Source organism: Lagenorhynchus albirostris, chromosome 18 (assembly GCF_949774975.1).
Source record: "Lagenorhynchus albirostris chromosome 18, mLagAlb1.1, whole genome shotgun sequence".
NCBI classification, from domain to species: domain Eukaryota; kingdom Metazoa; phylum Chordata; class Mammalia; order Artiodactyla; family Delphinidae; genus Lagenorhynchus; species Lagenorhynchus albirostris.
In genome coordinates this window covers 70601645-70617756 of record NC_083112.1, presented here as the reverse complement: position 1 = coordinate 70617756, position 16112 = coordinate 70601645, and the positions used below count along the sequence as shown (strand labels likewise).

The following is a 16112-nucleotide window of genomic DNA, read 5'->3' as shown; positions in this document are numbered from 1 at the left end:
CTTTGAATATCATTTCTGTACATCTTAGCATTTTCCTATGTTCACGTACTTCGTGGAAAAGCAGATAGGAGTGATGGGAAAAGAAACAGCTCCTTCCTTTTTCATATTTTTGGTATCAAAATATGTTAATATTCTATAATGTATATTATGGGTTAAAATAACTTTTATGAACTAACCTAAGAATTGAACCACTATGCGTACACTAGGCACTTACTACGTGAAAGATACTGAGCTGAGTCCTAAAAATACAGAGGTGAGCAAGGTAGGCACATTTGGGTGCTAAAAATCTAAAGAGACACTACAGGGTGCTGTGAGAACACAGAGCAGGAGACAAGACCTGGTCTTGGTGGAAAGTCAAGAAAAGCTTCCCTGAGTAAGTATTTATAAGTTCAAACTTATAAATGCATGTTTCATAGTATCTCGGAGATACACAAATGCCATTTACTGTAAACGTACATTGTACAAGTAATGCTTATCAATTTTCTTTTTCTAATGAAAAATTTTGCTGATATTCTTAATTCTAAGCATTAATGCGCTGTTGTATAGTTTACCTCTGGCATTGCTTCAAATAATGTTCTTCTTCGCTTGGTAAATTCTTTCATATCAGTCAAGATTTCATGCTTTATTTCAGGGGGCAGGCTGCTAAAGTCTTCAGACTCAATATCTACTGCATGAGGATTCTGAAAGAACTCCTCCTGTAAAGAGTAAAACGTAACACCATGAAATTTACACTTTATACACTTAATTCTATTCACCGTGACAGATTTTTTTCGGTGCTTGTATCATAAACAGAGTTCTGCATATTCTACAATAGGCTAAACACAGTTGTACATTATGTGCAATCGGCATCAAAGTGAATAGGCAGATTAGGGAACGTATCCATTCACTCATTCATTCATTCAAAAGAAAAAAAATACTTGGCAGGCACTGTTCTAGGTGCTAAGGAACTACAGAGATCATGCCAGGTAAGGTCCCTACTCTTAGGAGCAGAAGACACAGGATAAAAAAATAAATGAACAAGATAACAATGAGAAAACAATGCAGGTTAATCTGATAGGAGAGTTAATTAGAAGAACAGAAAGAGAAAAAACATTATCTGATAGAGAGGACCCCACCAGAAATAATGACCTGCAAGCAGGGACACAAAAGACACCCAAAAACCTGCTCTGGGACAGAGCATCTCAGGCTGAGGGAACAGCAAGTGCAAAGACCCTGAGGCAGAGATAAGCCTTATGAATTTGAACAATATGTACAGTCCCCTTAGTTAGATAAGTTCTGTCTTGCTCTTAACCTAAAATCAGAAGTAGTCATTAGTGGGCTTCCCTGGTGGCGCAGTGGTTGGGAGTCCGCCTGCCGATGCAGGGGACGCGGGTTCGTGCCCCGGTCCGGGAAGATCCCACATGCCGCGGAGCAGCTGGGCCCGTGAGCCATGGCTGCTGAGCCTGCGCGTCCGGAGCCTGTGCTCTACAACGGGAGAGGCCACAGCAGTGAGAGGCCCGCGTACCACAAAAAAAAAAAAAAAGTAGTCATTAGTAAAGATAAAATAATACAATTTGCTCTCTTGTATGTATGCATGTTGTGTGTGTATAAACCAGCAAGCACTTAGGACAGGCCAGTCATTTCACTCAGAGCTTCCCATGTTTTCCCTCAGGAATGCTCCCATCGTCCCTACGAGGAAAGCATCAATATTATTGTTTTAAAAAAAAAAAGGAAATAAAGCCTTGGAGAAGTTGATTTGTCTAAGATCTCACAGCTAGTGAGCTGTAGAGCCTGGACTTAACTGCAAGTCTTTCTGCCCACAGGGTCCATGGTCTTCATCAAGACTGTGCTCACTTGCTGCATTAATAATGCAGGACCTTCATAAGCTGAAGAATCTTGCAGTTTCAGCTCAAAAGTCTTCTACCAGACATACCAGAATAACATGAACATACAAGAAACGGTGAGCTTGGGAATCAAAGAATGTTACCCGCTCTTCTGAGAAGTGTGGAAAAAGTTTCAAAAACTTGTATATGCAGCACAACCTCAACTTGTAAGCAAGTTGTGCATTAAAATATGCGTGGTGGTGGCTCTGCAACCTGTGCACGGTTCTCTGACCCTCTTCTCGCCTGGCTCCCCTCCCAGTAAGTGGGGGCTGGCCCTAACCAGCTGCCAGTGAACAGAGCGCCATGGAAGGAAGGCTGTGCACCTCCCACAGCTGGCCAGAAAGGGCAGCGCGGGCCCTGCTGGCACTGCCTCTTGGGCTGCTGCCCCGGAACACGGCGGCAAGCTGTGCCAGAGCTCAGGCCACACGGAGAGGCCACAGGCGGGCCTTCTGGCTGACAGGTAACGTCAGTTGCCGGGCACGCGGGGGAGGGGGTCTTTGAGGGGCTCCAGCCCCAGCTACCGTCTGACTGTACGTACACGGGAGACGCTGAGAGGGAACTGCCTCGCTGAGCTCATCAAGCCCCAGAACAGAGAAGATGATGATGATAAAAGACTGTTTGCACAGCACTAAGTTATGCAGCAATAGGTAACCACGGCCTGTGCATGAACATACATCTTCATAAATATATACATACACACATACCCTTGATACACATACACATAACCGAACACACACACACACACACACACACACAGGTATTCAACTACACGGGGGCGGGAGGGGTACTAATATACAGCAAAATGTTACTAGAAGTTATTCATGGGTGATAGGCTTCCCGTATTTTTATACAAGCATTTATTGTTATTTCTATTTATTTATTGGTTGGTTGTAAAAGAAAGATCGCTTATTGTGGATATCTAGATAGGCATAATTCCATACATATGTTTATGAGTCTGTGTATATTTTATATGTACATTCACATGCACACATATATACACACAGTAAAGAAGGTTTCTGTATTTTTTACCAAGAACATTCATAAATCCATACTACCTCATTAAAATTATTCATTTGCATGTTATTCATTTCAAATAGAATAAATCCTGAATTCAAAAATTATTTAAATACCTGTAGTGCTTGTTTTTGATTCATTCTCTCTTGCCATGCTTTTTCATCCTCCTCTTCTGAACTGAAAGTCAAACACACGTTTATAATATCTATGATTTAATGACTACTTACAAAAATATTTCTTGAGTGCAAGGTGCTGCTAGTTACGGGAGCTGCAACAGTAAGACGGCCTCAGTCTCACAGTGTGATGGGGACGCCTGTAAGCGAGCGATCGTAACATGACCTAATATCTCCCATCACCAGGGCAGAGCAGGTTGCCGAAGCTGCAATTAGGGGTCACTTCACCCCAGGAGCTTTGTGAAATCTCCTGCAGTTACACTGCCTGATTAAGGGGTTGAAGTTTTATCCTAGAGAAGGAAGAATCTAGGAAGTGCTTTAAGCGAGGAAATGACAACATCAGATTTGGGTTTAGCAGGTTCTATACTACCAGCCAGACACTGGGCTTGGCAGGGAGGGGTTCCCTCAGAAGGGTACGATCAGAGATGGAGACACAGACAGAAGTGTGGAAGCCAGGACGGTAACCTCGAGACACGATGATGGCCACAGCGGTAACTCACAAGCTGTGTGGCCTCACAGGAGCCCCGGGAAAGGAGTGGGGGAAGGACAAGCTGGCCCTCCACCTGCACGTCAACCAAAGAAGCCACTGAGGACTAACATCCAGCCGGAGGGAAGAGTGCACAGGGGTGCCCGAGGAAGAGTGGCCAGAGAGGGTCCCAGACATCAGGCTGAGAAATGCAAAGCAGCCACTGGATTTAGCAGGGAGGATGTAGTGTGCAGACTTTAGTGATGGCGTGAGAGAGAAAACACCGGGCTGAGAAGCAGGTAGAGACAGCTGGCGTCAGTGAAGTGTAAGAAAAACCAGAAACCACGTCTCCACGAATTCTAAATGAACAGTGCTAGCACAGGCTCCAGAGAATGAAAAAAGAAAACCGCCACAAACCACCAAAACACAAAGGTAGTAAATAAAAAGTTTGGTCTTAAAAAATATTCTAAAAGGTGTCGAGAATGCGTACTTCAGATGCATTAATTCCCACATGCCTTATTATGTAGATAAAATAGAAAGGTTTAAATCTGTCTGAATACAGCAATAACATTTTTAAGTAGTTAAAACATTTACCTATCTTTCTCTGCCTCTTGTAAAGGTGGCAAAACATAGATGTCATCTTCTCTTTGAACTTGAGTAAGACTGGGAAGTGCTTCCTCCCTGAAAAGTACACAGAGACTTCAACAGAGATCACAGGAAACAGTATTCTGAGAGTCAATAATACTCCCCAGTGATCACACAAACGCTGACGAGGAGGTGAAAAGGGGAAACCCAGGGGCGATAGGTTCGGCCCCTGCTGGCCTGGCTACGGGGCTGCTGGACAAGAGAGCAGCCCCCAGAAAGAGGGGACCTGGTCTCGGCGTGAAGAAAAGTGTTCTGAGAGTAAAACGTGCAAAAGCAACGCGGCAGCTTTCCTTTCTCGTGATCACAGCTGATTCTCACAGAACAGAGAGTTTTCACAACTTCAACTAGGTCAAATGGACACCCCATTTATTCCTCTCATTAGGGAAAGGCAGCCACAAGAATCTGATGCAAAAATTTTAAATTAATCTTTAAAATTAATGTAATTCCCCTCTTGCCTTTTGCTTTTTAAGGCAGTTTTGATAACTTGTCTTTTCAAAAATGTTTTCAAAAGCTTCTCGGTAGTTTTTTTGGAGTCATTGGTTGCCAAGTCCTTTCTCTGCCTTCTTTTAGCCTGTGAAAAAAAAGGATACAGGATTTTATTTCAAGGTATTAGTATATCAAAAACACTTCTGTGGGTTTTTTCCCTAGAGAATTTGGTTTGTCTGAGTTTTCGGACTATGGTTGTTTTGGTATCTTCTTCTAATTACCGTATGAGTGAATACCTTCAGGTTTTTGCTGTGGAAAGGACACCCAGAGTTTCCAACTAACGAGTACTTAATGGGCTGGCTATCACACAATATATTTGAGAAGCTATTAATTTACTTTCAATTTCTTTTAAACATCCTTTAATGTCCTTAAGTAGCCTAAAACTTGATATACAAGTAAGTAAATGCTTCCCTAAAGGGATTATTATATTAATTTCTTCTTTAAAATGCCACTGTTAAGCCAAAACCAATTCCCGATATTAGTTTTTATAAAAATACATTACTGGTATGTAACTGTCCTTCCACATCCAAGATTATGTCATAAGAAATCCTAACATGTATAGAAATATCTTGTAAGAAATGTCCGAAACAGGGAAAAATGGAATAGTCTCGGTGCTTACAGTTTACTACAAGGCAGAAATATCAAAACATTCTTTCATTTCCTCTTTTTTAACTGAGATAAACCGCCATATAACGTTGTGTAAGTTTAACTGCAGAACACCTAAGACACTCTAAGGGGAAAACTCTCTACTGTAACTTTAGTAGTTTTATTAAAAGTTAAATATTATTGCACCTGTGATATACTTTCAAAAACAAACCTCTTTTAAAAGAAAAAGTGTTTGTTCAAGATAAATTTTTAAAAGTTGAATTAAACTAGATATATGTCGAAGTTAAGTCTTGATTTCCAAAATTCTAAGGAGAAAATTTAAATTTTATGTGAACTTTTCCTTCTTTCTAAGAATGCATAAAGAAAAAAATAGATGACTCTTACCAGAGTCTGTTTCTTCAATAGTGGAGCATCCCCATCAAACACAAAAATAGGACGAATTCGAAAAAATAAGAGTTTGCAGAGCCGATGGAACAAAGTAAGAAGATGAGCATTTTCTATTGAATTCCCATGGCGATCCCGAACTCCTTTAAGTGCTTGGTTTAACCAAATGCTAATATCTAGAAGGATTGTTAATGGAAAACACTTTGCAATTTCTTCCCTCACCCTCACAATTTCAAATTCCTAATGTCTGATATAATCCAAACATTAAAACTGAGCACCCATCACAACTTACTTGAAACTGAAAAATGGTTAGCCCTGATGGAATCTACCTAAAATCAGTTAACTGTATTTGGGCCCTGTTATCACTATTCACATTTTGAATTTTTAAATCTTACATAGACATATGTCTCCTTTAAAAAGTCTAATCGCAAAGAAGTGCTTCTTTAAAAAAAAAAAACTAATGATCTGTATGGAATTTTAGTAAATTAACACAACTTTTTTGGAGAACAATTTGGCAATTCATGGCAAAAAACTTTAAAACTTGCATTCTATTTTATGTAAGAATTCCACTTCCAGACATTTATCCTCAAGAAATCATCGTAGACTTACAATAAGAGTTACTTATAAGACGGCTTGTTTATAATAATGAAAATACTAAGAATAAAAGTTTTCCAACAGGTCTTTTTTTAAATTAGATTATGGTATAGTGATTTGCTGGAATCCAAGGGTCTCTTAAAAATGGAAGTCGCAGAAGCACATGAGGCAGAGAGTCACAAAATATTATTAAAGGAAGTAAAACGGTTACAAAAGTATGGAAAATATAATTCCATTTTGTAACATATGCAATATGCTAAATATTAAAAAAAAGACTCGAAGTTCAGACATCAAAATATTAAGAGTAGTTGTCTTCTGCTGTGATTACCTAATTTTTCCTTCTTGGAGTCTTCTTATATTTTTAAACTTTACTAAAGAATGCTTTTTAACAGATTGTTTTCTATTTGTTCATAAGAGAGGGACACAGCCCTCTGCCCGCTCCTGCGACCCACCATTAAAGTGCTGACTTCGGCAGTAATGGCCCGCAGGCCCTCCCCTTTCCTCCTGTCTGCACTGGCTACCCAGGTGACGTCCGCCCCCCATACCACAGCCCATAGAGCACCGAGCTCCACACATGCGCGTCTGCCCCAGAGCGCTCTCCCAACCCCAGGTCAGACGGCCTCGTTGACATCTCTACCTGATGCCTCAGCCGCTTCAGACTTACCACGATCAAAACTGCACTCCGTGCCTTCTCAGCAGGCTACTCACGCCCCCATTTCAGTGGATGTCACTCCCATCCACCCAACCCAGAACCCTGAGCGCCATCCCACGTACGCCTCCACCCAGCCATTGCCAGGTCCTATCAGTTCTACCTTTTTATCTATCTTGAAACTGTTATGTTAGATTTCACCGACAGACCTGTAGTGAAAACTACAGTGGAAAGCTCCCACTGCCTTTAGAATAATATCCAAAAGTCCTTCCCACGGCCTACGAACCCTGAATGATCTGTCCTCTGTTCTCCTCTCCTGGCTCATGTCGAGCCACTGGGCTTCTCTCAAACCCTGGAAGTCACTAAGCTCCTTCCTGCCTCCAGGGTCGAGACCCTCCTTGCTCCTTCCCCAGCCTGAAAGAGCCCCTCCCTCTCTGAGCCTAGAGATTCCCTACCCTTAGGTCTCAGTCTAGCGGTCACGCCCTCAGCCGAGATTAAGACCTCCAGTTACACACTCCTATTCAAAAACACCCTGCTTATTTCATGGCAGAAATGTTTCTATGCACTGGGGATACAGTACTGGACAAAACAAAGCGTTTGCCCTAATGGAGTTTACAACCAGTGCGGGGGGAATCCAGACTGTGAGCTCCATGACATGTGTAAACCACACTGCTGGGCACTGCTCTCCCTCTCAGAGCACATAGGAGGCAATAAAGACCTGCTTTCAAATGAGATGAACGGTTAAATATTTAAATGAATGTACATTACCTACTTACTACCATAAAAAATTAGGCCCATCAACAATTAACTTAATAAACATTACATAAAAAATAACTAGTGGAGAGCAAGCTATTACTAGATTCATTCCTATGATATTTGAGGGCTACTAGGTGCCAGGTATATCCAAGATCCTAGGGATAGAACAGTGAACAATACAGCTATGAACAAAACAGATAGGGCCCCTACCCCTGAGAAACTTGCATTCTAATGGGGAAGACAATGAAAATCAAGTACAGACGTCTAATACATCAGGTTGCTGGTAAGTGCCAAGAAAGAAATAGAGCAGAGTAAAAGGACAAAAGTGTGATTGGTGGTCAATAGCTCTTTAGTTAGGGAAGTCCTATCGGAAGAAGTAACGGAGGCCTGAACGAACGAAGAGGAACGAGGGAGAAAACAGTGGGGCAGGAGGTACAGCAAATGCAAACACCCTGGGACAGAAGCAGGCTTCCGTTTAAGGACAACATGGCAGGTGCACGGCCAGAGGAGCAGTAAGAGGAAGTGATGGGTGTATATAGTCACTGGAAGGTTTCTAGAATGTGACTGAAGGATCACCCCAGTGGACACGTGAGGAATAAACTATAAGGAAGCCAGCTTTAAACTAGTTACAACAGCCCGAGGGAAAGCAGAACGCAGTGGCAAGGATGATGAGAAGTGGTCAGAAAAGGATCCATCCTTTTCTTGGAAGTAGGATCTGGCATTAGCTTAGCTCTGTATTGGGTCAATGGTGTTGTTATTGGGTAAATATTTCTAATTGGCTTGTTTCTGGTTGCTACACCGTTGTATCAGATGGAATAAGTTTCTACTTAGCCCATTCCTTTAAATGTTATAATCAATGAGAAAAATATAATTTCAGATCAGTAGCTCTCAACTCTGCTGTCCTTTGGAACCAGATATGAAGCTTTTGAAACACAGATTGCTAAACACAGGTACACCTAAAATTCTAAATCATAGAGATTGAGATCGGACTTTTTTTTTTTAATTAATCACAGGTAGTGCCAATTCTCAGCCAGGTTGAGCGTTCCAGCTTAAAATTCTTTTTTTTTTTTTTTACACTCTTTGACATAAACCACAGCAAGATCTTTTTTTGACCCACCTCCTAGAGTAATGGAAATAAAAACAAATATAAACAAATGGGACTTAAAAGATTTGCACAGCAAAGGAAACCATAAACAAGACAAAAAGAAAACCCTCAGAATAGGAGAAAATATTTGCAAATGGAACAACAGACAAAGGATTAATCTCCAAAATATACAAACAGCTCATGGAGCTCAATATCAAAGAAACAAACAATCCAGTTAAAAAATGGGCAGAAGACCTAAATAGACATTTCATCAAGGAAGACCTACAGATGGCCAGGAGGCACATGAAAAGATGCTCAACAACACTAATTATTAGAGAAATGAAAATCAAAACTACAATGAGGTATCATCTCACACCGGTCGGAATGGCCATTATCAAAAAATCTACAAACAATAAATGCTGGAGAGGGTGTGGTGAAAAGGGAACCCTCCTGCACTGTTGGTGGAAATGTACATTGATACAACCACTATGGAAAACAGTATGAAGGTTCCTTCAAAAACTAAAAATAGGGCTTCCCTGGTGGCACAGTGGATGGGAGGCCGCCTGCCGATGCAGGGGACACGGGTTCGTGCCCCGGTCCGGGAAGATCCCACATGCCGTGGAGCGGCTGGGTCCGTGAGCCATGGCTGCTGAGCCTGCGTGTCAGGAGCCTGTGCTCTGCAACGGGAGAGGCCACAACAGTGAGAGGCCCACAAACGGCAAAAAAGCAAAAAAAAAAAAAAACTAAACGAAAAACGAAAAACAGAACTACCGTATGACCCAGCAATCCCACGACTGGGCATATACCCTGAGAAAACCATAATTCAAGAAGAGTCATGTACCATAATGTTCATTGCAGCTCTATTTACAATAGCCAGGACATGGAAGCAACCTAAGTGTCCATCGACAGATGAATGGATAAAGATGTGGCACATATATACAATGGAATATTACTCAGCCATAAAAAGAAATGAAACAGACTTATTTGTAGTGAGGTGGATGGTCTCAGACTCTGTCATACAGAGTGAAGTAAGTCAGAAAGATAAAAACAAATACCGTATGCTGACATGGAATCTTAAAAAAAAAAATGGTACTGATGAATCCAGTTTCAGGGCAGGAATAAAGAGGTAGACATAAAAAATGGACTTGAAGACATGGGGTGGGAGGGCGAATTTGGGGCAAAATGAGAATAGCATCGACATATATACACTACCAAATGCAAAACAGTTGGCTGGTGGGAAGCAGCAGCACAGCACAGGGAGATCGGCTCTGTGCTTTAAGATGACCTAGAGGGGTGGGATAGGGAGGGTGGGAGGGAGACGCAAGAGGGAGGGGATACCGGGACATGTGTATGCAAATGGCTGATTTGCTTTGTTGTGCAAGAGAAACTAACACACCAATGTAAAGCAATTTACTCCAATAAAGATATACTATTAAAAAATTTTTTTTTTATTTTATTTATTTTTGGATGTGCAGTGCAGCGTGTGATCTTAGTTCCCCGACCAGGGATTGAACCCTCGCCCTCTGCAGTGAAAGCGCAGAGTCCTAACCACTAGTCCGCCAGGGAATTCCCGCAGCTTGAAATTCTTAAAAAAGAAATATGCAGAATTAGGCAAGCTGAAAATATTTCCATAATTTAATTTGTCTAATTTCAATAAGTTTATAAAAGGGAACATTAAATTTATCCCAGGACTGGAAAAGTTAAATGTGCAGCCAAGCCAAAAACCATTTTACAGATGACTCAAAAGACCAGTAACATTTTGAAACAAAAAATAAATTACTTTAGTTCTATTGTTAGGCAATGTAAAATTTAATTAACCCCTATTAGTATGCAAAGCCTAAAGAGACTGTAGGATTTTGTTAATAAAGTTAAATGTATTTTACAAATGTTGAGGTCCATAAGAGACAAAAGTTTAATTATTAATTCTTTATTATTTGACACAAACACTTAGATTGCATAAGTAAACAAGACACTCATCTAGAAATGGTAAAAAGACCAAATTATTTTAGGGATCCAAGAATAAATTATGAAACTTGTATGTCATGAGTAATTTTATTAACAAATAAAACCAAAAAACCTGAATATATTTCAGATATTTGACTTGGAATTCCCATGAAAATGAAACAAAGCAAAATCAATTAGAGAACAGCAACCAGCTAGTCTCCTTTTACATATACGTATATATGCATATATATATACATATATATGAAGTTACCATTATAACTACAGTACCTTTGACAGTCTTCTTTTAATAATTCATTCTTTCAGAAAAGCCTAATAACCCCATGAATATGACTTCCTGTCCCAAAAAGTTTCTGAGTCATCTGAAAATAGATGATCTAAATTAAATTCTTTACATTTATTTTGGACAACTTTCTAAAAAATCAGAATGCTGAACTTCACATCACATCTCAATTGTTTTACAAATTATTAATTCTTCATACGGGCTGCAACGTAAACTGATCTAAATCTTTGCTGAAGTCTTAAGGGTTCCTGACACTGAAAAATGCTTTCATTCACATGTACAATATATATTGATAGTTCTATGAAGAAAATCTTCAGAAAGCAGTAATTTGAGAAACCACTAGAGGGCAGCAATAGCACGTGTGCTTTAAAAAAACTTTCCCACAAGCTACCTGGCATAAAACTTTTAAGCCACAATTCATTACGGATGTATTTCAAGATGACTCACATTGCAAAAAACACAATCATCATCATCATGTTACTTTATTTAAAAAATTATCAATGCTCCATTATGTATAAGTTGTCTCTATACGAAAGTCAACAGCTCCTTTCACTGAATCCCCACATCCTCTGACAGTGCATTTACCACGGGACAGCAATTATTACATGACTGTCTTCTCCACTCCGAGTGGAGATCCTAGGCTCATAGGTTCCCACTTAGGGAACTGGTGTAAGGTACCACCAGCTTCTGGAACACAACAGACACTCAGAAAAAGAAAGAAAAGAAAAAGAAAATGAAGACTGCTTAATGAATAAAAGGATCAAAATGTCAGAAACAGCCTTCACATGTTTTGGTAATGAAGAAAAACATTAAACTCCAAAGGCACAAACAAAACCAGCCAAACATGCACACAATCAACAGTCCTTAAAATGTCCATCATAGAGGCTGGGAAGAAAATAATTCACTGTAGACCTTTTGAAATCTTTTCAGTGTTGTACTATATGAATTTCCTATTCCAAAACACATAACAAAAGATAATAAAAGTTACTTTTTTTTAAAAAAAAAAGGTCAAACACTTGCCCACACTTTTCTTCCTCTAACAAACATAAATAAAGCAAGACTCAGGACAGCAGGCAAAACTACTGGTCGGAAGTCCACTTTGTTTTCTCCATGCTGACCTCCCTGTCGGGATAACAGATTTACAATTTACCATACTAGCAGCGACAGACACTATTCTAAGCGTCTTTCATTTAAATAACCCCTTCATTCCTCACACCAACCCTGTGTGTAAAGACTATTATCACCTCCACTTCCCGGATGAGAGAACTGACGCATACACTTAGGCGCCCCTAAGTGATTAAAACAAGACTCCAATCCAAAGCTGTGTGACTTGCAAAGCCAGAACTGGGAGATTGGGATTGACATATACACACTACTACATATAAAACATATAACTACTAAGGACCTACTGTAGAGCACAGGGAACGCTACTCAATACACTGTAATGACCTATACGGGAAAAGAATCTAAAACAGAGTAGATATACGTATACATATAAGTGATTCACTTTACTGTACAGCAGAAACTAACACAACATTGTAAATCAACTCTACTCCAATAAAAATTAATTTTAAAAAGAAAAGAAAGGAAACATCCCAAAGAAGACCCTATAGCTACCCACCTGGGTGAGACCTTCAGCCTAACAACGCCCCTCTGAGCCCCCTGGAGAACCTGAGAGCAAAATCCTGGCACCCATCGTGCATCCCTGGCACCGACACCCGGAAAAGGATACCCACGGCAAGGACCTTCCCCTCCAGCGTCTCCGGGTTGACCTGCCGCCCGGAGCACTCCAGCAGCTTCCAGAGCCCCTGGACTCCCATGAACGAGGTGTGCCCTCGGAGCGCGTCTCACGGGCGGGATCGCGGGAGACCTTTCACTCCAAGTCTTCCACAAGAGGCTGCACCAACGCCCCGGACCCCGAGAAGAGCTCCCCAAGCTCCCACCCGGAGAAGACGGAAAACAACCAGGAGCGCACAGCTTTCCAGGGAAAACCGGCCCCGGCGAAAACCGCACTTCCCAGAACCTGACACGGCCTCGCGTTAGAAAGACGGGCCCAGAGAAAGTCGGAGGCACAGAGGAGCAGGTTCTCGTCTCGCCCAGCGCTTTGGCCCAAACTTCTGCACTCCTAACAGATGACCAGGGTGAGAGGACAGCTCAGGCGAGATAAACAGCCAAGAGACGTCCCTCAGGCAACCCCGGTCTCCTCTAGGGGGGCCGTAAACTCACACGAAATAGAGCCGCCCGGCTTCCGTTTAATGCGTCGCGCAGGGCGGAAGTCCTGCCTCCCCACGCTGATGTATATCCGCTGCGCCGTTACACTCCGGAAGTGAGGGGGTGGTTCGGTCTTCGTGTTTGTATTGTGTCGGCGCCCTGCTTCCTCCACACTGGCATCTTGTTGCTGTTAAATGTTGAACCCATCCGCAAAGCGTCTGCCTTCAGAGGTTGCGGTTTTCTAGGTGCTTTACCGGTATCAGTTTCTTCCCACTGAGCCGCCACTTGTGAAAACTCTTAATACTAAATATTGTTTTACATGTGAAAGATGGACCCTTTGGTTGGTGTTTGTAATTAGTATTTATTTGTCCGGTAACTTGTGGTAACTAGGTGGTAACACGATTTAAAATCTTAACCCTTGAAATATAGTCTTCTCCGGCCTGTAAAATTTGGGAATCCACGGCATGTAGGTCAGAAATAACAAGAAACTAATTGCCAGATTAGCACCTGGGTAGACGGTGGCTCGGACCCTCGGGCTGAGATTCACACCCCGACCGAGCTACGTTATGATGTTTATCGTTGCTCAAGTCGCATTTGTTCAGGGTTCGTCTCTTCATCTGTAAACTGAGCGGGCATAAAGCCAATCTTGCAGACGGTTTTAAGCAAGGATCAGAGATAATGTTTGCAAAGTACTTACCACTCGGAGTTAATAAATGATAGCCTTATCGTACATATTGGTTCAAATTTGGACTACTGAAACTAGATTCAAAATCAGTGAAAAGATTGATTAGAAATCAATTTTTAGCAAAGCTATATTCTTGCCCAAACAGATGGGTTCCCAGTAGCCAAGTTTACTTGACCTAGTCACAACTAATTTTCTGTCAGGGATAATCCTGACAAAGTACTTATTTTCATTTCCTCAGTGTGTAAAGTAATCCCCAGAACTGTTGTTCCAAAATGTATTTTGCCGGAATTAATATAATCGCCTGTTCAATTTTTGTCTTCTTGCCTCCAGTAGTTTACAGTAGACGGTAAACTTATTGAAATCAAGAACTATTTTGTTGACTTACATACTCCATTCCTGATATTTAGCAGGAATCCTATAAATATTGCCTAAATGACCACTTTGCCAGCGTCAGGTCTAAATCTCTGCAGGGCATCTTGCACCCTGTTGAAAGAGAACTTCCTCAAGCCAGGCAGATGTTAGTTCAGATCCCATCTGAGCCATGTCATAACCCTGAGTTATGGGCTGAATTGTGTCCCCTTCCAAAATTCATATGTTGAAGCCCTAATCCCCAATACCTCAGAATGTAACTGTTTGGAGATAGGGCCGTTTCAAAGTTAAGTTAAAAGGAGGCCATTAGGGTGAGTTAATCAATCTGACTGATGTCCTTATAAGAGGGAATTTGGACACCCAGACACTAAGGATGATTGCACAGAGGAAAAACCATGTGAGGACACAGGGAGAAGGGGGCCAGCTGCAAGCCAAGGAGAATTCAAGAGAAACCAAACCTGTCAACACCTTAATCTTGGACTTCTATCCTCTGGAGCTATGAGAAAATAAATGTGTTGTTTAAACCACCAATCTGGTATTTCGTTATGGCAGCCCTAGCAAACTGAGACATCCTAGGATCCTAGGCAAGTTTCTTCACCATGGAGAATCTGAATAAAATGGAGATGCCACTTCTTTTGTGGTTGCTCTGAGATCAGTGACTTTACATGAAACACCTAGTGGGTAATGGTGCTCAAATTAGTTTGCTGAGTGAATGAGGGGGAGAACTCTGTGGGTAAAATTGAAATACAGAGTGTGACTGGATTGTAGATCACCTTGCCTGAGCCCCTCCAGTGTCTGGGAGAAGGCAAGTTGGGAAGTATTACAGCTGCTGCACCAGCTCGGCCTGATGATGGGGCTTAGTAGCGGGAAAAGTAACAGTTTCAGGATTTGATCATTTTTTACTACCTGAGAGCTGGGTAAAAACAAATAGCCAATGTGAACATTTCAGTACTACAAGTGCTTGTAAAACCAGAGCAACATTTCTTGAATACAAAATATTTTTTTAAGGAACAGCAACTAAGGAGTGTACATTTGATTTGTAAGAAATTGGTTCCTTTAGATGCTGTTTAAAGGGCTCTCCATCAAGATTCTGACAGGAAAATACACATCGTTTAGGCCAATAATAATAGCAAGCACTTAAAGAGCAATTCCTATCTACAAAGCACTGTTCTAAACACTTTACATGTATTAACTTATTTATTCTTCAAAACAATTCATAAAATAGATACTATTATCCCCCTTTTACCAATGAGGAAATATGCACAGGAAAAATAATCTCAACTCGCCCAAGGTGATACAGCTAGTTAGTGGAGAGCCAGTAATATGAACTTTCATTGCTTCTATGGAGACTTTTAAGAAAAATTGACCAAGAAATTAAATATGACAGGAATGTTACTCATCTTGAAAGAGAAAGGTGCAGTCACTTGCTTACACATTCTGGAAAAGCAGTCCCTGTAAGTCTCAGTGTGCTCTTGATAAATGCCAAACTTGTAAGCCAAGTTACTAAGTGATTGGATATATTAAGACATTTATAAAAGTTGATTATGCCAATAAGCAATACGTATAAACTCATCCTCTTTTCCTAGATGTCACTATATTCTCTATTTTATGTTGCATTCATCTCCTTTCTTTACCAATCTCTTCTCTGAAATATTTGGCTGAACTATATACAATTGCTGATATTCAACCGTATTTGACCTACAAAAATTACAGTTTAATTTGGTTCAAGCTAAAGAATTAAGTTTTCTATTTCCTCTTATAAAGTCTAAACAAAAATCTAAAATTATAGATATATGCATATTGTCTCACTGATTATAAAAGTCAGACAGAAGATGTTTCTTATACTACTTACACAGAATTGACAAACTGTCATGTACTTCAAA

General features: G+C 40.9%; 1 protein-coding gene across 4 annotated transcripts in view; it reads right to left on the bottom strand.

The window, feature by feature from the left end:
* ERCC5 (ERCC excision repair 5, endonuclease) overlaps positions 1-13218 on the bottom strand; it is a 28995-nt gene extending 15777 nt beyond the window's left edge. For 3 of the 4 annotated variants that reach the window (XR_009536833.1, XM_060129415.1, XM_060129416.1), the window contains exons 1-6: positions 12697-13218; positions 5637-5812; positions 4616-4731; positions 4110-4196; positions 2993-3053; positions 552-695 (exon numbers count right to left, since the gene is read on the bottom strand). Coding sequence is in view for 3 of the 4 variants with exons in the window: in XM_060129415.1 (XP_059985398.1) it covers positions 552-695; positions 2993-3053; positions 4110-4196; positions 4616-4731; positions 5637-5812; positions 12697-12784 (672 nt within the window). In the remaining variant the exon portion in view is untranslated. The remainder of the gene's footprint in view (positions 1-551; positions 696-2992; positions 3054-4109; positions 4197-4615; positions 4732-5636; positions 5813-12696) is intronic. The other variant, XM_060129414.1, reaches the window with a different exon arrangement.
* Positions 13219-16112: the final 2894 nt, after the last annotated feature.